Consider the following 26,785-nt stretch of genomic DNA (forward strand, 5'->3'; position numbering starts at 1 on the left):
ACAGTTTCTCTATATGCAGTACCAGCCTGTCATTGTTGTGAACAGGTATAATCTATGCAACTCTCCTGTGGAAGGGGAAAAGTACATTCACACTGTGATCTGGCTACAGTGCTATAAATATTTCTGCAAATAGAGCTCCACAATGATGGCATTTGTACTAACCTGTTTTGTATTATTAAAAAATATGTAAGGGCCAGAGATTTAGCTCAGTGGCACTGCACCTGCCTTGCAAACCATGGTCAGGAGTTTGAGCTCCAGTTAAAAAAGTAATATGGCCCTGAGTGCAGTATAAAGACAGTAGGTTCCTTCAGGTCACAATCAGGAGGCTGTGAGTCCAAGATCGTACAATCTTCTTAGCTCAGCCCCTGTCAGGAAGGCAATGACAGTGACCTTTCACAGAGAGGGCCTTGGAAGGAAGCTCATGGTGACAAAGGAAGAAGAGACAGAGCAGAGGTCAGGCTATCTCAGAGCAGCGCTCTCTAGTGAGGAATAACTGGGGCTCACAGTTAGAAGCAGCACCCAAAGACATCACCCTATCCCACTAAGGCCTCAGGTTTCAGATTCCACAGCTCCACACCACTCTGAGCTACGGTCCATCACGTGATTGCTGGCAAACCACACCCAAAACATGAGGACTCCATGATGTTCTTCCATTTCCATCTTTGGAAAATGTATCCTCCAAGAAATGTAATGTGTTCCAATAGAAGTTGGTGTCCTATTATTTTTAAAATTTCTCAGAAACAAAAGTTTTCTTTTCAATTTAGAAATCATTATAAATTGTACCTTTTATGTAGCATAACATTTTGTCACAATTAATGGTGTTAGTTAAACATTGCTTTGTTTGATATCTAGAGTTCAAATGTGTCTTTTTAATACATGAAAAATTACTTAGAAATCATTGCTGTTTTAAAATTTTTCCTCAATTTTTAATAGGAATTACTTTTTAAATTGGTGATATTCTTTTATTTTCCCTTTTCTATTAATTTTTGGAAGTAATGCCTTAACAAGCTATTTAATACAGCAAACATCTGTCAAAATAAGGAGAAATTATTTTACATTTATTTTAAACTCACATTTTCTCTTTCTATATTTTCTGACAATTATTTTTCTTCTTCAGTTGTTTGTTCATTAAAAAGACTATTTTAGCATAATTTCTTCCATTTTCTTTACAGTACTGTTTCCAACACATTCAATTTTTCCATCAATTCCTAAGATTTTGATAATCTACTTTCAATCTACTGAATTAGATCAAATTTAACATTATGGAGGTTGAGCTATATTCTTCAGAACCTGTCAATATATTTCCATGTTTTCATATAAATCTTTCTGTAGCTTGAAACCCTTTTTAGTTTTCAACTGACAATAATAACCAATATTAGTAGCTATGCTCCATAAAACAGAATAAATTGAGTACGTACCATTTCTGTCAATGTTATAAAGGAATAGATGTATATAATCCCCATTCAGCTCGCATTCTGATGAAGGAAATGAGTGAAATAAAATAAGGATAATAATTATATTCTTATTATTAAATTACCTTATGTGATAAATTATTTCTTTTTTATAAGATAACCATGCACATGAGCAAGAATCTGAGATAAATATACAACAGCCACTTTGGATCATGGTGAGGCTTCCCAGAAACTCACACCCTTGAGGAGAGAGCAGAGTTGGGGGTCCCCTCACACCTGTGGCCCGAGCTAACCAAGGCTGTGAGGAGCTCCAGGGAACACAGAGTGGAGGCTTTGGGGACAGCAGCCATAGATCCTACGTAACTTAAGAAGAATTAATATGCCTGTTTATTTTTTTATTCTTTTATTGGTACATTTTAGGTATACAATACATTTACATTTAGCATTGGGTGCTTTTACCTGTACATGATGTATCTTAGTTCTTATTTTTCCCCCAATACCTGTGCATTCTTCACCCCCTCCAGCCTTCTCTTTTTACATAGATTGTTTCCATTTTTTTCTTATAAATTTTACTTTCCCTTCTTTCCTTTCCCTTTCTGCTCCAACCACCCCTACACCTTTAGAAATTTTCCTATTTCAAATATTCAATTTTTCATTTTAATCATTTTAATCCTTATTTACACTTTCAGTTTCTCACACAAGAGAACTATGTGGTATTTATATATGTGTGTCTGATTTATTTCCCTTAAGAGTATGGCCTCAGTATGCATCCATTTAGCTATAAATGTCTCTAGTTTCTCATTCTTTGTGGCTGAGTAGTACTCCATTTTATATTTTAAAAAAGACACATCTTTATCCAGTTTCCAGTTGATGGGCACTTGGGCTGTTTCCAAGCTTTCGCTATTATAATCTGTGCTGCTATAAACATGGGTACACATATATTGCTGTGGTATGATTCTTTTAATTCTTTGGGGAAGACACCGAGCAGGGGAATAGCTAGGTCAAATGGGATATCTAACCCTAGTACATTGAGGTATCTCCATAATGATTTCCACATTGCTTGCACCAGTCTGCACTCCCAGCAACAATGGAGAAGGGTTCCTGTCTCCCCACACCCCCACCAGCATTTGTTATTGGTTAATTTCTTGATAGCAGCCGTTCTTTGTGGGGTGAGGTGGAATCTCAGTGTTGTTTTCATCTGCATCTCTTGAATGACCAGTGATGGTGAACATTTTTTCATATATTTATTTGCTGTTTTTATTTCTTTGAGAAATATCTGTTCATTTCAGATGCTCATTTTTGAATTGGGCTTTTGAATTTGGGAGGTCTGACTTTTTTCAATACTTTATATATTTTAGATAGTAGACAATTGTCTGACCTACAGCTGCTAAAATTTTTTCCCACATTGTAGGCTGTCAGCTCTTTTGGTGGTTTCTTTTGCAGTGCAGAAGAGTTTTACTAAGATGAGATCCCAGTTGTTGATTCTTTCTGCTACTTCCCATGCTACTGAGGCTTGGTTCATAAAATCTATTCCTAAGCCAATGTCTTCAGGAGTACTACTTAACTTATCTCCCAGCAAGTTTAGTGTTTCTGACTTAATATTTAGATCTTTAATCAACTTTGATCTTAGTTTAGAGCATAGTGATAGGTATGGATCTAGTTTTAATCTTTTGCAGGTTGAAATCTGGTTTTTCCAACACTATTTATTAAATAAATAATCATTCTTCCAATGAGGGTGGATGGCTCCTTTGTCAAAGATGAGGTGGATGAGTATCTCTGGAGTTGTTTCTGGATCTTCTAATCTGTTCCACTGATCTTCGGGTATGTTTCTTTGCCAGTACCATGCTGTTTTTATCACAGTAGCATTAGAGTATAGTTTCAAATTGGGGATTGTGATAGCCCCCACCCATGTCTCTGTTGCCTATAATTGCTTTTGCTATTCTAGATCTCTTCTGTTTCCAAATGAAATTTAGGATTGTTTTCTCTAATTCTGTGAAGTATATTGTTGGCATTTCAATCGACATTGCAGTAAATCTATATATTAGTTTTGGAAGTATGGGCATTTTCACTATATTGGTTCTTCTTACCCAGGAACAAGGGATGTCTTTCCATTTTCTTATAGTCTCCTCAATCTCCTTTTTCAGAGTGCTATAGTTTTCAGTGTAGAGGTCTTTTCCTTCCTTTGTTAGGTTGATTCCTAGATATTTCATTTTTTTTGAATGCTATTGTAAAAGGAATTGTTTCCCTAATTTCTCTCTCAGTGAGTCTGCTATTTGTCTATAAGAAGGCTATTGTTTTTTGAGTTTTGTCCTTACATCCACCTACTCTACTGAATCTGTCAATTAGGCCTAGAAGACTTTTGACCAAGTTTTTGGGGTCTTCTTTTTAAAGTATCATATCATCAGCAAATAATGACAGTTGCACTTCTTCCTTTCCTATCTTTATTCCTTTTATTTCTTTCTGTTTTCTAATTACAGTGGCTAATGTTTCCACACTATACTGAACAGGAGTGGTGATAGTGGGCATCCTTGTCTTGTTGCTGATTTTAGCATGAAAGATTTCAGTTTTTGAACATTTAGTATGATGTTGGCTGTTGCTTTTTCATAAATAGCTTTAATCAGGTTGAGATGATGACCTTCTATTCCAATTTTCTTCAGTGTTTTTATCATGATAGGGCGTTGAATTTTGTCAAATGACTTTTCTGCATCTATTGAGATGATCATATGGTTTTTGTCCTTCACTCTGTTAATATAGTGTCTTACATTTATCGATTTATGAATGTTGAACTATCTTTGCATCCCTGGGATAAATCTGACTTGGTCAGGGAGTATGATTTTCTTCATGACCCTCTGTATTCTGTTTGCCAGTATCCTGTTAAAGATTTTTGCATCTATTTTCATTAGGGAGATTGGTCTGTAGTTCTCTTTTTGGGTTGGATCGTTCCCTGGTTTTGGAATCAAAATAACACTTGCTTCCAATAATGAATTTGGAATCCTTGGTTTGCTTTCAATTTCCTTGATGAATTTAAAGAGTAATGTTAATAGTTCTTTAAATGCCTTGTAGAATTTGGCAGTGAAACCACCAGGACCTGGGCTTTTCTTCTTTCAAAAATTTTTATTAGATTTTCAATTTCACTTATTTAATTGGGGTCTTTAGAATTTCTATATCTTCATTTAACTTTGACAATTCATGTGTATCTAGGAATCTGTCCATTTCTTCTGTGTTTTCCATTTTATTAGAGTACAGGTTCTCAAAGTAGGTATTGGTGATTGTCTGGAATTCTGCTAGGCCTGTTGTGACTTCACTTTTTTCATTCTTAATTGCATGGATTTGAGCCTTTTCTTTCCTAAAGGTGTACTGATTTTATTTATTCTTTGAAACACAAACTCTTTGATTCATTAATTTTTTGTATGTTTCTCTTAGTCTCCATTGCATTTATTTCTGCTCTGATCATTATAATTTCTTTGCTTGTATGAGCTTTGGGTCTGTTATGCTCTTCTTTTTCTAGGAGCTTGAGGTTCTGCATTAGGTTATTTAACTGAGTTCTCCCTGTTTTCCTAAAATGAGCATCCATTTCTCTGAATTTCCCACATAGAATTGCTTTCATCGTGTCCCCAAAATTCCCATATGTTGTACTGGTATTATCATTTACTTGTAGAAACTATCTGATTTTTTCTTTAATTTCTCTCTGACCCATTGTTTGTTCAGGAGGGTGCTATTCAATTTACATGTGTTTGTGGGAGTTTTGCAGTTTCTTAGGTTATTAACCTCCACCTTTATTGCACTATGGTCTGATAATATACAAGGGATAACTTCGATTATTTTACATTTACTTAGACATGTCCTATGAATTAGCATGTGGTCTATTTTGGAGAATGATGCATGTGCAGCTGAAAAGAATGTATTCTGATTTTCTGGGGTAGAACTTTCTGTACACATATATTGTCCATTAATTCTGTAGCTTGGCTCAGTTCTAGAATTTCATTGTTAATTTTTTGTCTAGATGATCTGACTATTTGTGGTAGTGAGGTATTGAGGTCCCCCACTACAAGTGTCTTAGTGCTTATTTGGTTATTCATGTCCATTAATATTTGTTTTGTATAGTTGGGGGCATTCACATTTGGTGCATATATATTTAGGATTGTCATCTCTTCTTCTTGGATTGTTCCTTTCACAGTGATGTAGGGGCCATCTTTGTCTCTCTTAATTAGTCTTGGTTTGAAATCTACTTTGTCTGCAAATAAGATTGCTATGTCTGCATTTTTCTGGTTTCCTATCAGGTGGAGAACTGTTTTACATTGTTTTACTTTCAGGCTATAAATTTACTTTTGAGTTAGGTGTGTTTCTTGTATACAGAATATTGCTGGATTTTGCTTTTTAATCCATTCTGCCAGTCTATTTCTTTTGATTGGTGAATGGGGGCCATTGACATTGATAGTTATATTTGATAGATATTGACTCATCCTTCTCATGATGTTTTACTGTTGTTGGGTTTTTTGTTTCTTATTTTTCCTTTTAATGTTTCCTTTCCCTTTAATGTTCTACCTTGCCTGGTGGCTTCCCTCTGTTTGGCCTCATGGAGTTGTGACCTTCATTGTCTTTTTCTAGGACATTGCTTAGAAATGTTTCAAGTGCTGGTTTGGTGATCATGAAATTTCTCAGGTGTTATTTGTCGTGGAAGTATCTAATTTTCCCATCAATTTTCAAAGATAATTTTACAAAATACAACAGTCTAGGTTGGAAGTTATTTTCTTTTAGGGCCTGAAATACTGCACACCAGGCTCTCCTTGATTTGGGGGTCTGTGGTGAGAAGACTGCTGTGATTCTGATGGTTTTTCCTTTGTAGATGATTTGTTTCCTTTCTTGAACTGCCTATGATCCCTCTAACTTACCAAGTACTGTGATCTGGTGTGCCTTTATTGCATAGATTCTCTCACTTTTCCAGGGGGCTTCAGTTATCATCAGGAAGACAAGATTGTGGTGAAGGACCATGAAAACAGAGATCTCTTAAAAATAGTAAGGGACCATGAGAAATCAATCCAGCAGCTGCTAGATGATGCAAAGAAGAGTAACATAAATCTCATAGGAGTACAGCAAAAAAAAGGGGGGGCCGAGAGGGAAAGTACAAATGGCATAAAAAAACTGTTCACAGAAATAATAGTAGAAAACTTCAAAAACAGAGGTAGAGAATAGGACGCACAGATAAGTGAGGCATATAGAACTCCAACTAGCCAGGATCAAAAAAAAAAAAATCTATAACTAGCCATATAATAGTCAAGATCCCAGAAACCCAACAGAAGAACAAAATCCTACAGGCAGTATCATCAGGGAGAATGAGAGAGGCCTTCTCTCTCTTGTTCACTTCTGCACCTCAGGACAATGGCTTTTATCTCCCCCTGTGCCTCTGTAGTGTGGAACCTGGTAGCTGCACAGGCAAGAGGCTAGAAGTGGCAGGGCTGGGGGCTCTGTTGTTGTAGGTGCCTGTTTGGCTCTACAGGTGGCTGGTGGGTATGCCTGGGGTTCCTTACCAGCTCTTGGTCACCAATATGCATAGACAGACAGACAGCATGGGATTAGTCTCTCCTGGGTGCTCTGCCTCCATGGTTCTGCCCGTGCAGCTCCATGGGTGAATATGCCTGTTTCTTTACTTGAGTTTACTAGCTCCACTACCATTTTTTTAGAACAACTTACTCAAAATACATGCACAGTTCCATAAAATATATTGACACAATAAATGTATATAATTTTGTCAATTAAAATGTGGAAATAGCAAGACTAAGGAACTGAATTTCTACGACTTTTGCTGTATTTTCCCCTAGTATTTCATAATGTGCATCTTTGATTTTTTATTATGTTACATGCCATTCTTCTTACTTTTCTCTTGTTCAGTCTCTGCATAGTTAAGAGATGTCATTGCTTGTCAGCCTTTGATAACATCAAGAGTAACTAAGAGATAGCTTCGTTCATGTACCCTGTGAGGACTTCAACTGCATGTTTCCCATTCAACATTATCTTTACATTTTTAAATGCTGGTTAGTGCAGTGTCCCCATGATCTTCTCACTTTCCAAATGCAGCATGTCTCAACACAGGAGCCTTTTGGGTGACATTTGAGATGTCAAAATATTTGGACTTCCTCTGCATCAACCAGTTCTTTTGCCTATTGCTTGCTTATATTAAACTTTTCCAAACACTTTAGAAAGGATTGACTTTGATATATGATAGGTTTAAATGTGCTAAATATTGACTAAATACAAATGGTATGAAATAACTTTAATCACTTCTCTATATTTATTTCCAGGAGCATGACTATCACTAAGCTGGATTTGGAAAGACTCCATAGTTCTCAGTACATCTCCTGAACATTCTTGTCATGAGATTCCTGATAGCACATTTTATCTGTTCATTTCAGAGACTGTAGATAATAGGGTTAAAGGGGGGAATTGCAGAGTAAACCACAGAAAGGACCATGTTCATGGTGCCAGCAGACTTTGAAGAGGGTCTCAGGTAGACATAAAAGCATGAGGTGAGGAAGACAGACACCAGAAGAATGTGAGGAGAAAAAGGTAGAAAAGGCCTTTCGCCTATCTGCTCTCACTGGAAACCTGAGTATAGTAGAAAATATGTGAATATAAAACTTGATGATATAAATTAAGCACCGACCACCAATCACCATACCAGAGAAAAGAATTGTGGTCTGGTTGTTGAAAGTGTCAGAGAAAGCTTCAGCAGAGAAGGAATGTCACAGAATAGCTGCTGGATAACATGGGAGTGGCACAAGGTCAGCCTGAAGGTGTTTTTGGTGTGCAGGGCTCCATAGATGAGGCCACGGAGCAGAGAGGCCAATTTGCTCTGGACACACAGGCAAGGGTTCATGATCATAGGGTAATGGAGGGGTCTGCAGATGGCTGCAAAGTGGTCATGAGTCATGATGGTGAGAAACAGCAGCTCCATGTACACAAAGAAAATTACAAGGAAAACCTGAGGTACATAACCTGCCTTTGAAATGGAGCTTGGGCCCAGCAGGAAGTTCATGCAGGAGTTAGGGACCATAACAGAAATGTAGCAGGAGTCCAGGATGGACAGGTTTCTCAGGAAGAAGTATATGGGTGTGTGAAGGATCTTGTCAAGAGTGATGACAGCAGCAATGATGAGGTTTCCCATTATGGTTACCAGTTAAACCAGAGAGAAGAACATGGCATAGAACACCTGTAGATTCTGCATGCCAGAAATCTCCACTAGGAGAAAGTTGATCATCATTGTGTCAAACTCCACTCAGACAGAAGTGCTGAACCCAGGAAGAATCACAGTGTGGAAAATGCCTTCATAACTATTGAACTCCAGACCCAGGGATCACAGGAATGTTTGGTGTCTGGATCTCCTGATATTTTAGGATGATTCTCCCTTAGTCTGAATGATAGTCTCCATCAACCTGAGTAAGGGTTTATAGTCATTATTGCTATGTTTATAATTTCCTCCTGCATTGAAATTTATGTGTCTTGTGGTCTTTCACAAGCTAATGAAGTTCTTGATATGTATGTGATATACACATATCTTAATACTAAGTAAGTCGGGATACCATTAAAACATTGCTCCAATTGATTTTTGCTTTCTAATGTGCAAAGGTTCCAAACTGTTTGCAGTTCATAAATATCTATCATGGTATGATTAAGAAAGAAAAAAATCTTATGTTCTAGTTTTTTAAATAGAAATAAAAATACAATATTTTTGATGTTATGAACATAGCTTATCTCATTTAAAATCCTAGTTGCATGTTATACTGAAATAGCCTTGCTTTCTATTTTTCTCTTTCTTTCTTTCTTTCTTTTTTTTCTTTCCTTCTTTCTTCTTTCCTTTTTGTTCCTTAAGATCTACCCCAGAACCCTGAATACTTCTATGCTTGAGGACCTACTCTACCACTGAGATAGTATTCCCTTGACATAAAAATGGCAGAGATTTTTCTTTGTCTGCTACTTTCTTGAATTAGGTACAATATTTACCTATTGATGCTTCTGTCTCTCTGTCTCTGTCTCTCTTTGTTTCTCTTTGTCTCAAAATCAGAACAGTACTAGGTGAGATGCTATGAGAACTAGAGGAATTACTCAGAATATGAAAATCATTCCTGAAATGTCCCTGGTTAGTAATGTCAGGAAACTTGCTAACATGCATTAAGCTTTCCTCCATTTTCAGAGTATACACTATGATCACACACTACTTAGGTAAAATTCATTTATCACCCCTATGTGTCTAAAAGTCCTAAAAACACTGCCTCTGTGTTCTCAGAGCAGTCTCCTCTTGGAGCTCAGACCTAACCAGGCACTTCTCCAGTGGTTCTCAGGCATCTGCTGTCCTATGCCCAATTCAATGGCTCTTTTTTAAACAGAAGGTCCTCATGTTTTGCCTTTGATGAGTGAGTTAGAATTCCCTTCCCTTTCGTTTTTATGCTTCTAATCTAGTTTGAATTATACTATATACAAATTTCACGTGTTATGCCAGAAACATATATGTGTCCTTAATATTTTTAAGCAAGGAAAATTTACCAATGGGAGACTCCCCAAGTCCTCCTCTGAAGAATAAGGTAGGGAGACAGGAATCACAGAGGCTGCTATTTCCACTCAGCACTTTAAAATTATTACTTTCTTCACTCAAGATAAATGCTCTTGTCTAAAAAATAATAAAGATTTTCATTCTAGTGATATTCTGTTCTTTTAATTTGTCCTATGATATTTTTATTACAACAAATATTTACCTCATGCTATTACAGAAGTTTGGAGAGTAGTAAAGGAAGCAAACATCTCTGAGTCTCATGAAAGTTTAATTCTACTACAATACAGCAACATTGTATAGTTAAATGTCTGATTAAAAATATTGTTATAAACGTTAATGATTATATGATAAGTAAGAAATGGTATTTTTTTACATATTTTGCAGTGGATCTGGAGTTTTGACCAGCCAAACATATGAATAACGTGGGTTAAGACAAGAATTTTAGTTTTAAATTATGATCAAAGTCTTCGATTTTTGCCAAAATGTTATCTGATTGTGCTTCCAGATATTCTTGGGTACAGATTTACACATTAAATAGTTCTGGAAGGAAGGTTACAGCATTCTTTCCTCTTTGAGACTAATTGAGAAATCCTGGGCCAATGTCTCCAACATCCCTGATATCTACCAGGAAGAAAGCATGGCCCAAAATTAAACAGGAAAGAGACTTTGAAAGCAATTGACCAACATGAGTTACAACCAGCCTTTGAAATACATTGAGGTCATAAGTCAAGGCTCCACTGTTTCTCTCTCTGCCAAAACTTGTAATTTGTTTTTGTACTTTGTAGACAACCCTACTACTTATCATTGAATGGTTTTAAGGAATCAGAAAAATGCTCAATATTTCTGTACTTTGGTTAGAGTGAGAGACTGCACTGTGAAGCATAAATTCTACTCCTAGAAACAATGTACACCAATATTAACTGATTTTCTTATCCTAAGACAACTAAAGTCATGACAGAACAAAAACCTATCAAAAGGATTTAGTTGATTTAAAGGTTAAGACTTTACAATTTGAAATATATTCTTCCTGGGGAAAAATTCTGAGGTGTGGTATCTGAAAATGTATACAGATACATACGTATTTACAGAATTACAAGAAATCTCCATTGTTCAACCAATTAGTACATCTCAAAGATCATATATGCTGGGAATCTTTTCTTAAACTTTAATTGGAGCACTATGTAATACAGTTGAAGACTGTTTCTCTGAAACTTGCTGCCATTACCATTGTTGTGCTCACACCTCTCTTCATGAAAATCCTATGACCTTACACTCTTTGGTTTAGAACATAAATTTCTAACTATTCTGAGAAGTTGCTATGATTTACTCCAAATAAGAAATCAGTATGCACTAACCTCCCACAGTTTATGCAAAAAATAATGATGAACAGAAGCCTGGCTGTCTAGAGTTAGATCAGGCACCATTAATATTTGCATATAATTTACAAATGCACAGACTTTTAGCATTCTTTTGTGAATGAATAATTATTTTATGGAATATAAATAACTACATTATACTTGATTAAAGCAGCATTGTTGCTTTTCTATTGAAGAGTAAAATACCTTGGTAATTTGTCAAAATGCAAATGTTGAAATTTTCATTTCCACAAGCAAAGCACATGAAAGTATTTTCTGAATTAAAAAGTCATTTAGTATCAAGAAATAATCCACTTGTACACAATGTATTTAAACAAATTGCCTGGATAGTTTTTTCAGATTTATTCAAGTTGTTGTCTGTGAGCATTTGAGACATTTGCTTCTTCCATTTTTTAAGTTTTTTAACTTTACTTTGGGAAAGCATGACTTTGTATATGAGAAAATAGCTGACTTCCTAGAACACATAGTTTGGAATTTTAAATGTTTCCTTTCCTTTTGCCAAAGCTACTTATTACTGTGAAACCTTACACTCAAGAGTGTGAACTGACCCAATGTTACTAAGATATGATTTGTATACTTATTATGTGTAAATATTTTCAAAAACTGTTAGACAATTAAAACACTTTCACCATACATGAAACTTTAATTGATAACATGGTAACATTATGGGTAATAATGTGGCTGTTGTATTAGAAAGAGTATGGCAACATTGGAATGATCTAATCCTTACATGAGCTAATTATAACTTAAATAATGTAGGTAATTAAATTGTTTACTCTACATAACTTATCTTTCTTTTGTTGAATGAATTAAGTATTTTTCTCATGTAAAATCATTAAATTATGATTTTGTCATGGTCACAAATGGGACTATACCTTCTTTAATAGAAAATAATTATAACAAACAGGACTTTTGCTACAAAATGAAATGTTTTATCTGTTTTGCTGTGTACAGTTTTAAAGAGAAAATGCATGAAATAAGATTTCAAATAAATCACACATGGCAAAACCAGTTTACATAACTACTTAATACTTAGTTATTCTGGAAATTACTCTTGAGTATCTAACATTCTTCAGCTCAGATCCAGCTAAAAAGCATGTGTTAATGAGGAAAAAATTGCAACCAGGTAATCTAATCAAAATCCAGCAACTTTAAAAGATTCTTGGATGATTTAAATATAAAATATTCCTGGTTATGTGCTTTTTATATTCCCTCATTTTTCTGTTAAACAGTATCTCAGGGAAACTCATAGATGTAGCTTCCTGATTAAACTTCTCTGACCTTTATATACAATGCTTAGGACTGTTCTCTATTTTCAATTTCTCAGTTGACAGTGACTACAAAGAGCTGCTCAGTTTCATATCCCTTGGGCCACTTGAGCTGCCAGTCTTTGAAATGATGAGGCTGTTGGCTGCTCTTGACCCCCTCATTTGTTTACATATTTGATTCATGGTGAGAAGCTGACATGTATCCTTACATCTAATGAACCATTTGGTTTCAGGAAAAAATTGCTCTGAGTGATGATTTACTGAAATATGCAATAGATGAATTTACAGATGAAAATTGACTTCCAACTAAGTTTGTTTATGAGGGCTGATTGTAACTCAAGTTGGTCAATTGAAAGCTCAGGCTCCTCTATACAGCCTTCAAAGTTTGTCTCCTGTATAACTTTAGGACACACTTTGTTCCGGGCAGAACTCAGTGTCCTGAGGAAGACACTGGCCCAGAATTTCTGTTAACACTACACAGGATAGGATGTGGAAGTGTTCCTTCCAGAACACTTGAAGTATTAAATCTGCATCAAAGACCATCTGAAAGCACAAGCAGCGAACATTCAGATTGCAACTCAAGACTTAGAACTTAAGTTAAAGCTAGAATTCCAATCATAAGCCCAGTTGTTCATATGTCACCAGTTGTAACTCAAGGGCCCACTGTATATCAGCATATCCAGATAGACGTGTGTTTGACTGAATTTATTCTGTTTTTTCAAACAAGTTATTAATTCATTTCAAATGAGTGAATGTTCAGCATAGAAGGAAGGACAGAAACATTCATCAAGATATTCATAATAATACCCCACACTCACCAGATACACACTGGGAATAGCCAGTTCCTCCAGTAACTCTTTTATCCATGTAAGATGTCAAAATGTACATGGACCACTGTTTCAATGATGAAGCCTCATCAGTGTCTCTTCATTTAAAGACTTCAACTGTAATTTTATGGTTAAGCTACAGTCAGCAGGAACAGGTTCATCTGAATATGTGAGAATTGTTACATCATTCCAAGTATGTAGTTTAGGGAAACAATTTTAAATGTTAGCAGGGCCCTTAGAGACACATCAGGAAATTCAGAGAATACAGTAGCTCACTGGCAAAGGGATTTGGCCAAATTAGTTCACATGTTTGGACCTCATTGTGGTCTTAACATAAAAAATATTGATATTCCCCATTCTTAGCCCTCCCTTCACCCTCTCCACCCTTCCCTATTTACAAAGACTTTATTTCCATTTTTTCAATTTCTCAGCATTTTTCCTTTCCTTTCTTTCCTTTCCCCTGTCCCTCCCAATACCCCTGCCCCTCTGGACCTTTTCTTCCTATTTTGGATTATTGATTATTCATTCTAATCATTGGTACATTTTAGGTATACAATATAATGACATTCGTCATTGGAAATTTGCACCTTTACATATTCTCTCAGTTCTCATTTTTCATCCTTGCCCAGCCCTCCCTTCAACCCCTCCATTCCTCCCTATTTACAAAGATTTTGCTCCTATTTTTCCATTTTCTCATATTAATCCTATTCCCTTCAATCCTTTCCCCCAGCCCTCCCATTTCCTTCCCCTTTGCCCCTTTTCTTCCTATTTCACATTACCTATTATACATTTAGTCCTTATTTACACTTTCAGTTTCTCACACCAGAGAAACTATTTGGTATTAAGATTCATTATGTAAAGGTACAATTCACAACGAGAAATGTAATTGTGTTTTATACCCAAAATGTACCAATAAAAGAATTTTTAAAATAAATAAATAAGAAGCACCAGGGATTTAGCTCAGTGGTTTCGCCACCTGCTCTGCAAGTGCAAGAACCCAAGTTCGATCCTCAGTACCAAAAACAAAGAACAACAACAACAAAAAAATTAAATTAAATAAGAAAAAATTTTGATATTCATTTCCTTCTTGCATGATCTGGTAGATGAATGACTGTCCTGGCCCGCGGGTAAGTCAATGGAGACCCTAGAGGGGGAGTGAGAATGACAAAGGACAGGGGACACGAGAGATGGAGACAAGACAGGTTTCTGATCAAGTTTCGTTTATTGTGGAAGCTGCTACAGCATATATACCATGGGGCTAGAGGGAGGGAGCAAGGGGAGGGTACTGGGGCTACTTCCTTGTTGCCAGGTAGACTTGCAGCAGGCTTAGACATGCCCATAAAAGGCACTCAAGAGTACTAGCAGGGGGGGACAAGGCCCCCCAAAAATGACTTTCAGCACTCATAGCAAGAAATGATGGAAATCTTCATATGCAGACTCTTGAGAAATCTAGTTGATGTTGAAACCTTTCAAACTGGAATTAATTGTCCCTTAAAACTCTGCAAAACTACTTTAGCTACAAACTGGTAATTAAGTAATCTTTCATGATTTTTTTTTACTGAATCACTATTTATACAGAAATGATGCATTAAGATATATGCTTGACTTAGAAAGCATGCATTTGTAAATCTAGTTGGGGTTTATCAAATCAGAATGATTTCTGAAAATTTAAAAAACATCTGTGCCTCTGGAAATCCACACTGAAATGATTTTTACATATTCTGTGTGTTACTCACATGCGTTTTAATATGCAGAGCACAAGAGTAATTTTTTCTGCAGATGAGAGACATTGTTCTGGTTAATATTGCTTAGGTTTTGTTTTTTTAATTATGCCAAATGTAATTAAAAAGTATCAATACACACTCATAATTGTCTCATCTTATATGCAGGATCCTGAGGCATTTTCAATAATCAAGTTCAGGAATGTGCCTAAGGAAACAAGCTCTCATGCTTATTCATCAACAGTACCATTTGTCACTGCAATGGCTTTTGGACAAGTATCTGAAGCCAGATGGGGTGGGGGGGCAGAAGGTATACCAGATGCTCCTCTAGCATGGAATTTTACCTAATGGACAGCAAGGAAGCTTTCTAAGATACACTGGGCCTTGATAGAGACAGGAGTAAAACTAAGAAGTTCATGGCAGACTAAAATCAGGCCATTTAAACATCAATGAATAAAAACCCTCAATGAATTTAGATCAATCCACACATAATGATGCTAAAGTTAAAACACATTACTGATCACTTTAGCATTGATAAGTAACCAGTTCATCATTTTAAGCCTCAGAACAAATTAGAAAATGTGGAAGGATTTATCCTGCTCCCTCCAACATAAACAGCTCCTCAAGTAGTTATGTGAGCTCTGTAAGCCCCCAAAATGAGCCCACCTTGGATGAGAATATGAGTATTAGAGTTCATTTCAATTTTTTTATATTTAAACTTAAATAGTCATGTGTACCTGCATTTTTGGCATATGGTTAACTTGAAACCCAGGAAATTTATTTGTATTCTAATTTTAAAACTGTAATTTATGTTGCATTAAAAATGAGAGAATTACAAAATTTAATGGATTTTTCTAAAATTAGAACTGAAAATTATTTAAGAAGTATGTTTATAAAGTTTCTGACAGAAATATGAACATGAATATATATTTATATATATGGATATATATTTTGTTAAAATATATTATTTGGAATTTACATTAAAAAATGACAAGTGGTAGAGGAAATAATTAGGTAGATAAAAATGATTAAATATATGACAATGGTTACTAAACATGAGTGATGAAATAAGCCAGGTGCACTGTATATTTTTTCATTTTTAAATTTTATTTTATTAGTACATTACTTTAGAGCATGAGGTTTGCCTTAGGGAGGAGGTGCATGTACTTAACACATTTGATTCATTTTTATTCCCCTTATCTTTCCTACCTACCTGTACCTCTAGAATCCCATGTACTATTTTCATTAGAATGTTTACATACTAGTAGTATGTTTACTATTGTTTCTTTTAGTTCATGTTTACAACATAAAATGTTTATAGTCATCATATGTGGTACATGTACATGACACATCTTGAATAATTTTACATTCTCTCTCCTTCCAGTCTCCCTTCATTTGGGGTCTTTTGACCTCTTACTGTTTGAAAAATATCTATCACTCTTTTTTCTTTCATCAAAATTTATTTTGCTCTTTAATTTCAGTTTCTTGTGCAAGAGAAACCATTAGATATTTAAACTTGTGTTTCTGGTTTATTTAATTAAAAATTATGGTCTCAAAATGTGTCTTTGTAATTTTCTCATTGCTGAGATCAAATACTCAACACTCACAAATTAAAGGAGAAAAGGCTCATTTTACCTTCCAGTTTATAGAGGTTTCAAGGCAGGCCTGCATAGCAGAGAAGCAGTGCAGAGGAGAAACAGTTTATGGCATAGAAGGCAGGAGGAAGAAGCAACATCCAGCCTCCCTTTCCCTTTTATCTGATCCATCCTACAAGCCTATAGCCTGGAGCCACTTGTACCCAGGATGGGTCTTTGCATTTCAATATATCCATCCAGCCAATTCCAGAATCATGATAATCCAATGAGTGAACTTAGCCAGTTATCTCATCCATAAACCATATTCATATATCATAAATATATGTACCTATTAAAAGCAGGTTTGATGCATTAGGAGGACAAGTAAATAAAATCTATAATAAGTTTTTCCATTTCTCTACAAATGACTAAATGTTATCTTTCTTTATGGCAGAGTAGTATGCTGCTGTGCATAAATACCATATTTTCTCTATCAGTTTTCTGTCATTGGAGTCATACTATGTTTCCAAGATTTAGCTATCATGAATTTTTCTGTTATACACATTGACATGCATGTATCAGTATAACATGATGTCCTTAACAGTTTGGAAAAGATATTAAGAATTTACATGCCTTATTCAAAAGGAATTTCTATGTTTACTTCTTTGAGAAATTTCCATATTGATTTTCACAATGGCTGTACAAATTTATATTTCCATAAATAATGCAGCAAAGTACCCTTTTCATTTTAGGCATACTGACATCTGTTAATATTTAATTTCTTGATAATTGACTTTCTGTTGTAAGAGAAAATCATAAGGTTGTTTTAATTATTTTTTATCTAGTAGAAAGACCTGTTGAACATTTTTTCATATGTACTTGCCATTTTTACTTCTGAGAAATGTCTATTCATTTCACATGCCCATTTTTGGATTGGGTCTTTTAATTTTGGAGATGTAATTATTTGTGATTTACACATATATTAGATATTATTCTTTTGTGTGAGGAATAGTTTGCAAAGATGATCTCATCCTTTAGTTTTGGTCTTTACTTGGCTGATTGTTTTCTTTGCTACTCACAAGATTTTCAATTTGATATGATCCCATTTATTGATTTTTGGTGTTGCTTTTTATGTACTTTCCTTCAGAAAGACTTGCCTTCACCAATGACTTCAAGAATTTTACCAACTTATCATTCAGCAGAATAATTATTTGTATTCTATTCTTTAGTTTTTTATCAATTTTGTTTTTCATTCAGTATGTGGTGACAGACATGGGTCAAGCTTCCATCTTCTTCGTAGTGGTTACCACTTTTCAAAGACTAATTTCTAAAGAAGTTGTCTTTCCTCCAAGGTATGCTTTGTTCATTTTGTCAGAGCTCATACAGTTGAATGACTCTAAAGATGTTTCTGAACCACCTCTTCTAGTTCTATGGCACATATGACAGTTTCAGTGTCAGGACCCTATCATTTTAATCATTCTAAACTTGAACTATAATTGAAGTCATTTGTTGCAATTCTTCTTGCTTTACTCTTGTTTCCAAGGATTTTTTATTTTATTCTGAGTCTCTACTGTTTCCAGATTAATTTTCAAATATTTTCTCCTATTCTGTAAGCAACACCATTGGCATTTTGACTTAAAATCCTTTAAATATATCAGTTTTGAAAGTATGACCATTTTGACAATATTGATTCCATTAAAAGCAAATATGAGCTTTGTGCAGTGGCAATATCATAGCCAATGAGGTTTATCTATCTGAGGCACAATTATCACTAATTAAAAGCAAATGTGAGCTTTGTGCAGTGGCAGTATCATAGCCAATTAGGTTTATCTGAGCCACGACTATTGCTAATTAAAAGCAAATGTGAATATAATTTTTAATTTTATCACTAAGTTTTAATAAATGGGATAACAATTGTTGATTGGTTGTGCTAGTTTCTGTGTAATTGAGGTTTTGTATCTAAAGTATTTTCCTAAGTTATTTACTTTAAGAGTTCTACCTCAACTATCATCCAGCAGGTATAATGTTTCTGTTTTAATATTTAGGTTTTTGATCCATTCTCATTTTAGTTTAGTGCATGTTGAAAGATCTGGGTCTCATTTTAATCTCTGGCAAGTTAAAAGCCAGTTTTTCCAGCGTTGTGTATGAATGATGCTATCTTTCATCCAATAAGTTTTTTTTTTCTCCTTTGTCAATGATGAGCTGGCTGAGTGTGTTTGGAATTGTTTCTGCATCTTCTGATCATTTCCACTGATCCTTGGGTCTTTTATTGCCAGTACCATGTTGTTTTTATAACAGTAGCTTTCTATTACAGTCATAAGTTAAGGTTTGTGAAACCCCCTAACTTGACTTTATTGCACTGAATTGCTTTTGCTATTCTAGGTCTCTTCTGGTTCCAAATGAAATTTTGGATTGTTTTCTCAAGCTCTGTGAATTATACTGTTGGAATTTCAATTGGCATTGCATTGAATCTATATAACAGTTTTGCAAGTATGGTCATTTTCACTATACTGATTCTTTCTACCCAAGATCAAGGGATGTCTTTCCATTTTCTGATATCCTTTTTGATCTCTTTTTTCAGAGTGCTGCAGTTGTTAGAGTAGACATCTTAGATTTCTTTCTTTAGGTTGATTTCTAGGTATTTCATTTCTTTAGATGCTATTGTGAAAGTAATTATTTCTCCAGTTTCTCTTTCAGTGAGTCTTTTGTTCATGTACAGGAAGGTTATTGATTTTTTTTGTGTTGACTTTGTATCGGGCTACTATACTGAATTTGATTATTAAGTCTAGAAGACATTCAATGGAGTTCTTGGGGTTTTCTATACAGAGTATCATGTCATCTGCAAATATTGACAATTTAACTTCTTCATTTCCTGTCTTTTCATTTTTTTCTTTCTCTTGCCTAAATGTTGTGACCAATGTTTCCAGAACTATATTGAAGAAAAATGGTGATAGTGGACATCCTTATCTTGTTCCATTCGGGAGATTGGCCTATACTTCTCCTTTTTTGCTTGGTTTTTTTTCTGGTTTAGGGATCAAGGTGTGCTTGATTCCAGGAATCAATTTTGGAGTTTTGCTTCCCTTTCAATTTCACTGAAGAGTTTAAACAGTTGTGGAAATAGTTCTTTTCTAAATGTCTTGTAGAATTCAGCAGTGAAGCCATCAAGGCCTGGGCTTTTCTTAGTTGGTAAGTTTTTAATTAGGTTTTAAATTTCATTTATTTTTATTGGGTTGTTTAAAATTTTTAGGTCTTCTTGAATCATCTTTTGTAATTCATATGTATCCAGAAATCTGTCCATTTCTTTTGTGTTTTCCATCTTATTGACATTGAGTTTCTCAAAGGAGGTATTGATGATCCTCTGGATTTCTGCTGTGTACATTGAATTTCATCCTTTTCATTCCTAGTTACATGCATTTGGGATTTATCTTTCCTTTTTGATGATGTTTGGCAAAAGGTTTGTCAATTTTGTTTATTCTTTCAAAGAACCAACTCTTGGCTTCATTGATTTTTTGTATCATTCTCTTTGTCTCCATTGCATTAACTTCTGCTCTGATCTTTATAATTTCCTCTTTCTATGAGCTTTGGGTTTTTCCTGCTCTTCATTTTCTAAAACATTGAGCTTCAGCATCAGGTTGTTTATTTGAGCTCATTACATTTTCCCAAAATGAGTATTCACTGCTGTGAGTTGTCCTCTTAGCAATGCTTTCATTGTGTCCCATAAATTCTGATATATTGTAATGATATTGTCACATAATTGTAGAAACTCTCTGATTTCTTATTTAATTTCCTCTATTTGTTGTGCAGGACTGTATTGTGCAATTTCCATGTGTTTATGCAATTCTTCTGGTTTCTTTTGCTGTTGATCTCCAGTTTTGTCACATTATGATGTGATAATATACTGGCAATAACTTCAATTCTTTAGCATTTATTTTACAATGTTCTATGAGCATGTATGTGGTCTATTTTAAAGAACAAACTGTGTGTAGCTGGAAAGAATGTGTATTCTGATTTTGTGGAGTGGAATCTGCAAAAACCTGTGAAGTTCATTTGTTGAAGTGTTTGGTTAAGTTCTAGTATTTCATTATTTATTTTTTGTCTAGGTGATCTATCTATTTGTGACAGTGGGGTATTGAGGTCCCCCACTACTGTTGTGCTATTTCTTATTAGATTTTTCATGTCGTTTAATATTTGTTTTTAATAGTTTGGTGGACTAGTATTCAGTACATATATGTTTATGATTGTCATCTCTACCTCTTGGACTGTTCCCTTTACAAGGGTGTAGTGGCCTTCTTTGTCTGTCTTCATTAGTGTTTTTTTGAAGTCCATTTTATCTGCAAATCAGATAGCTATTTCTGCTTTCTTTTTTTTTTTTTTTGGTTCCTGTCACATGGAGTACTGTTTTCACCCTTACCTTTCAGTCTATGAGGTTATTTTTAATTAAGTGTTTTTTATTCAGCATTTCATTGGATTTTTCTTCTTTACCCAGTCTTACAGTCTATTTTTTTTATTGGTGAATTAAGATCCTTGACAGTGATGGTCATAACTCATATGTATTGATTTATCCTTGTCATGGCCTTTTCCTGTTGTTGGATTTTTCCCCTTTGCATTTAATTTCTTTTCTTGCCTCATGGATTCATTTTACTGAGCTTCATGGGGTTGTTACCCTCATTGTCTTTTCCTAGGATATTGTTTAAGTTTTGGTGTGTTGATTTGGTTTTCATGAAGTTTCACAAATGTTCGTCTTGGAAGTATCTTATTTCTCCATTGATATTGAGAGATATACTTACCAAGTACATCAGTCTGGATTGGAGGTTTCAGGTTTGGGGCTTGAAATACTTCACTCCAGGCTTTTCTTATCTTAAAGGTTTGTGTTGAGAAGTCTGCTGTGATTCTGATGGTCTTTCCATGGTATGTGATTTATTTCTTGTTTCTAACTGCTTGTAGTATTTTGTTTCTTCTGTTGGGTTTCTGGAATCTTTATTATTATATGCCTAGTTTAGATTTTTGATCATGGCTATTTGGAGAACTTTATGTCTCACTTATCTATATGTCAAATGCTTTCCCTTGCTTGTGAAATTTTCTGCCATTATCTCTGTGACAGATTTTTAATTTTGTTTGCACTATCTCATATTTCTTCATTGACCCTCATTGATCTTCTGTTTTTATTCTTTGCATCATCTCCAGCTGCTGGATTGATTCTTGTGGCCCCTTGCTATTTTTAATAAACCTTTCTTTTCCTGGTCACTAATTGAAATCCTGTCTTTTATATACGATATTCTGTCCTCACAATGGATCATTTTGCTTCATAAATTTTCAACAAAGTGTTTAAACTCCTGGATATCAGTTTTCATCTGTTTTATAGATTCCATTTGTTACCTATGCTGTGATTTCATCATGTTCCTCACATTGTTATTTTTGTTTTTATCTGTGCTGGTTCTGGATTTACTAATCATGTCTTTTACTATAGACACAATTTCTCCTATTATCTGAGAAACTATTTCTGATTTTTTTTTCCAGATCCTCTTTCATTGACAATTCAGTATGTCCAGATGGTTGACTTTCAGATTGTTCCATCTCTTTGTATTTCGAGTTGCTTTTGGTGATTTGGAAGTCTGGTTTTGAGTCTTGTTTCTCTGTCATCTCATTACAACCATTGCAATCTGCTCCACCTTTATTGAGGTGCCTCTGCTCTCCCAGTGGGGTTCAGTTATCAATAAGCTTCAGAATGGGCTTTTCTCTGCTGCTTACTACTGCACCAACATCTGGCTGAAGAATGATTGCCTTCTTTATATATATACGCATTTTAGGTATAAAATATATTTACATTTATCATTGGGTGTTTGTACCAGAACATGATGTATCTTAGTTTTTATTTTTTCTCCCATTACCTGTGCACACTTCACCCCCTCCACACTTCCCTATTTACACAGAGTTTGATTCCATTTTTTTCTCATTATTTTTCCTTCCCCTTCTCTTTTCCCTTCACCTCCCACCGTTCCCTAACCCTTGGACCTTTTCTTATTTCAAATTATCAATAATTCATTTCCATCATTTTCATCATTATTTACACTTTCAATTTCTCACACTAGAGAAACCATATGGTATTTACACATGTGTGTCCTATTTATTTCACTTAAGAGTATGGCATCAATATGCATCCATTTAGCTATAAATTTCTCTAGTTTCTCATTCTTTATGCCTGAGTAGTACTCCATTTTATAGAAAAACCACATCTTCTTTATCCAGTTTCCAATCGATGGGCACTTGGCCTGTTTCCAAGCTTTAGCTATGACAAATTGTGCTGTTGCTATAAACATAAGTGCACATATATCACTGTGGTATGATTCTTTTAATTCTTTGGGGAAGATACCCAGTAGGGGAATAGCTGGGTCAAATGGGACCTGTAGTCCTAGTTCTTTGAGGTATCTCCATACTGATTTCCACAGTGGTTGCACCAGTCTACATTCCCACCAACAATGGAGAAGGATTCCTTTCTCTCCACACCACAGGCAGCATTTGTTATTGGTTGATTTCTTGATAGCAGCCATTCTTTGTGGGGTCAGGTGAAATCTCAGTGTTGTTTTCATCTGCATCTCTCAAATGACCGGTGATGTTGAACATTTTTTCATGCTGTTTTTATTTCTTTGTCTGAGAAATGTCTGTTCATTTTGAATGCCCATTTTTGATTTGGGTCTTTGAATTTGTGGGGTATGATTTTATTCAGTTCTTTGTGTATTGATAGTAGACCTTTGTCTGAGGTTTAGTAGCTAAACATTTCTTCCCACATTGTAGGTTTTCTCTTAGATCTGTTGGTAGTTTCTCTTGCAGTGCCAAAGCTTTTTAATATGATGAGATTTCAGTTGTTGATTCTTTGGTCTAGCTCCTGTTCTACTGAAGATTTGTTCATAAAGTCTTTTCCAATGCTAATATCATTAAGAGGTCTACCTAACTTATCTTCCAGCAAGTTTAGTGTTTCTGTATTAATATTTAGATCTTTAATTCACTTTGATCTTAGTTTAGTGTGCAGTTATAAGTATGTGTCTAGTTTTAATCTTTGCCAGTTGAAATCCAGTTTTTCCAAAACCATTTATTAAATAAGATATCTTTCTTCCAATGAGGGTGGTTGGCTCCTTTGTCAAAGATGAGGTGGCTGAGTATGTCTGGAGTTATTTCTGCGTCTTCTAATCTATTCCACTGATCCTTGGGTCTGTTTCTTTGGCAGTACCATGCTGTTTTAATAACAGTAGTTTTGTAGTATAGTTTCAAGTTGGGGATTGTGACACCCCCCATTCATGTCTCTGTTGCCTGGAATTACTTTTGCTATTCTAGGTTTCTTCTGCTTCCAAATGAATTTTTTGGATTGTTTTTTTTCTAGTTCTGTGAAGTATATTGTTGGAATTTTAATCAGCATTGCATTAAATCTATATAGCAGTTTTGGAAGTAGGGCCATTTTCACTATATTGTTTCTTCCTACCAAGGAACAAGGGATATCTTTCCATTTTCTTATATCCTCTGTGATCTCCTTTTTTCATAGAGCTGTAGTTTTCAGTGTAGAGGTCTTTTGCTTCCTTTGTTAAGTTGATTCCTAGATATTTCATTTTTTTAGATGGTATTGTAAAAGGAATTATTTCCCGAATTTCTCTCTCAATGGGTCTGCTATTTGTGTATAAGAAGGCTATTGATTTTTGAGTGTTGACCTTGTATCCAGCTACTCTACTGAATCTGTCAATTAGGTCTAGCAGACTTTTGACTGAGTTTTTTGGATCTTTTATATAAAGTATCATATCATCAGCAAATAATGACAGTTTAAATTCTTCCTTTCCTTTCTTCCTTTTATTTCTTTTCCTTTTCTAATTGCTATGAAACATTGTTATGGCTAACCTTTCCAGAAAAATATTGAACAGGAGTAGTGATAGTGGGCATCCTTGTCTTGTTCCTGATTTTAGTGTTAATGTTTTCAGTTTTTGACCATTTAGTATGATGTTGGCTGTTGGTTTTTCATAGATAGCCTTAATCAGGTTGAGGTAAAGCCCTTCTATTCCAATTTTCTGGACCATTTTTATCATGAATGGGTGTTGGATTTAGTCAAATGCTTTTTCTGCATCTATTGAGATTTTCATGTGGTTTTTGTCCTTGACTTGATTAATATAGTGCATTATAGTTATTGATTTGTGAATGTTGAACCATCCTTGCATCCCTGGGATAAATCCGACTTGTTCAGTAGTATGATCTTCTTGATAACATTCTGTGTTCTGTTTGCCAGTATCTTGTTGAGGATTTTTGCATCTATGTTCCTTAGGGAGATTGGCCTGTAGTTCTCTTTTTGGGTTGGATCTGTCCCTGGTTTTGGGATCAAAGTAACACTTGCTTCCAGGAATGAATTTGGAAGCCTTGCTTCCCTTTCAATTTCCTTGATGAATTTAAAGGGTAATGGCAATAGTTCTTCTTTAAATGTCTTGTAGCATTCAGCAGTGAAGCCATCAGGACCTGGGCTTTTCTTTGTTGGTAAGTTTTTTATTACATTTTCAATTTCACTCATTGTTATTGGGGTGTTTGGAATATCTATGTCTTCTTCATTTAATTTTGGCAAATTGTATGTATCTAGGAATCTGTCCATTTCTTCTGTGTTTTCCATTTTATTAGAGTACAGGTGCTCAAAGTAGGTATTGATGATTCTCTGAATTTCTGCTGGAGTTTTTGTGAATTCACCTTTTTCATTCTTAATTGCATGGATTTGAGCCTTTTCTTTCCTTTTTTTGATAAGGTAGGCTAAAGGTTTATTGATTTTATTTATTCTTTCAAAAAACCTACTATTTGATTCATTGATGTTTTTGTATCGTTCTGTCTCCATTGCATTGATTTCTGCTTGGATCTTCATAATTTCCTTTCTTGTATGAGATTTGGGTTTGTTATACTCTTCTTTTTCTAGGAGCTTGAGGTTCTGCATTAGGTTATTTAACTGAGTTCTCTCCTTGTCCTAATATGGGCATTCACTGCTATGGATTTCCCGTGTAGAACTGCTTTCATTATGTCCCACAGATTCCTGTATAGTCTACTGGCATTATCATTTACTTGTAGAAACTGTCTAATTTCTTCTTTAATTTTCTCTGTGACCCACTGGTTGTTCAGGAGGGTTATGTTAAATTTCCATGTATTTGTGGGAGTTTTGCTGTTTCTTATGTTATTGATCTCCAATTGTATTGCACTATGGTCTGATAATATACAGGGGATAACTTTGATTCTTTTATATTTACTTAGAGATGTCCTACGAGCTAACATGTGATCTATTTTGTAGAATTACCTTTGTGCAGCTGAAAAGAATGTGTACTCTGATTTGGTGGGGTGGAACAATCTGTAAACATCTATTAAGTCCATTTGTTCAATAGCTTGGTTAAGTTCTAGAATTTCATTGTTAATTTTTTTTCTAGTTGATCTATTTGTGATAGAGGGGTGTTAAGGTCACCCACTGCAATTGTATTAGTGCTTATTTGGTTTTTCATGTCCATTAATATTTGTTTTGTATAGTTGGGGGCATTCGTATTTGGTGCATATATATTTAGGATTGCCATCTCTTTCCCTTGGATTGTTCCTTTCACAAGGATGTAGTTACCATCTTTGTCTCTCTTACTTAGTTTTGGTTTGAAATCTACTTTGTCTGCAAATAAGATTGCTATGTCTGCATTTTTCTGGGTTCCCGTCATGTGGAGAACTGTTTTCCATCCTTTTACTTCAGTCTATGGATTTCTTTTTGAGTTAGGTGTGTTTCTTGCATACAAAATATTGCTGGGTTTTCCTTCTTAATCCATTCTGTCTGTCTATTTCTTTTGATTGGTGAATTGAGGCCATTAACATTCATAGTTATAATTGAGAGATATTGACCATCCTTTTCATGATGTTTTACTGTTCTTGGCTCTTTTATTTCTTATCCCCCCCCCCCTTTGCTTTAGTGTCTTACCTTGCATGGTGCCTTCCCTCTGCTAGGTCTCATGCAGTTGTGACCTTCATTGTCTTTTTCTAGGATATTGCTTAAAATTGGTTGGAGTGTTGGTTTGGTGCTTATGA

The 26,785-nt window shown here is 35.0% G+C and overlaps 1 protein-coding gene and 1 non-coding gene across 2 annotated transcripts; one reads left to right on the forward strand and one right to left on the reverse strand.

Moving 5' to 3' along the window:
* Positions 1-8,079: 8,079 nt before the first annotated feature.
* On the reverse strand, positions 8,080-8,574 carry LOC147820614 (olfactory receptor 14C36-like). The gene has a single exon (XM_087204011.1). The coding sequence runs from the start codon at positions 8,572-8,574 to the stop codon at positions 8,080-8,082; it is 495 nt and encodes a 164-aa protein (XP_087060137.1).
* Positions 8,575-18,513: 9,939 nt separating this feature from the next.
* On the forward strand, positions 18,514-18,658 carry LOC147820615 (U4 spliceosomal RNA). The gene has a single exon (XR_015448378.1). It is a non-coding gene; the product is annotated as a U4 spliceosomal RNA (small nuclear RNA).
* Positions 18,659-26,785: the final 8,127 nt, after the last annotated feature.

The sequence above is a fragment of the Heterocephalus glaber genome, unplaced genomic scaffold, assembly GCF_053883595.1.
Source record: "Heterocephalus glaber isolate CG9 unplaced genomic scaffold, H.glaber_assembly_v1.0 deba00001831, whole genome shotgun sequence".
NCBI lineage: Eukaryota > Metazoa > Chordata > Mammalia > Rodentia > Bathyergidae > Heterocephalus > Heterocephalus glaber.

Bases quoted from the DNA above. Each gene is read 5' to 3' on its own strand.
- LOC147820614 (XM_087204011.1), bottom strand. From the start codon at position 8,574: ATGGGAAACCTCATCATTGCTGCTGTCATCACTCTTGACAAGATCCTT.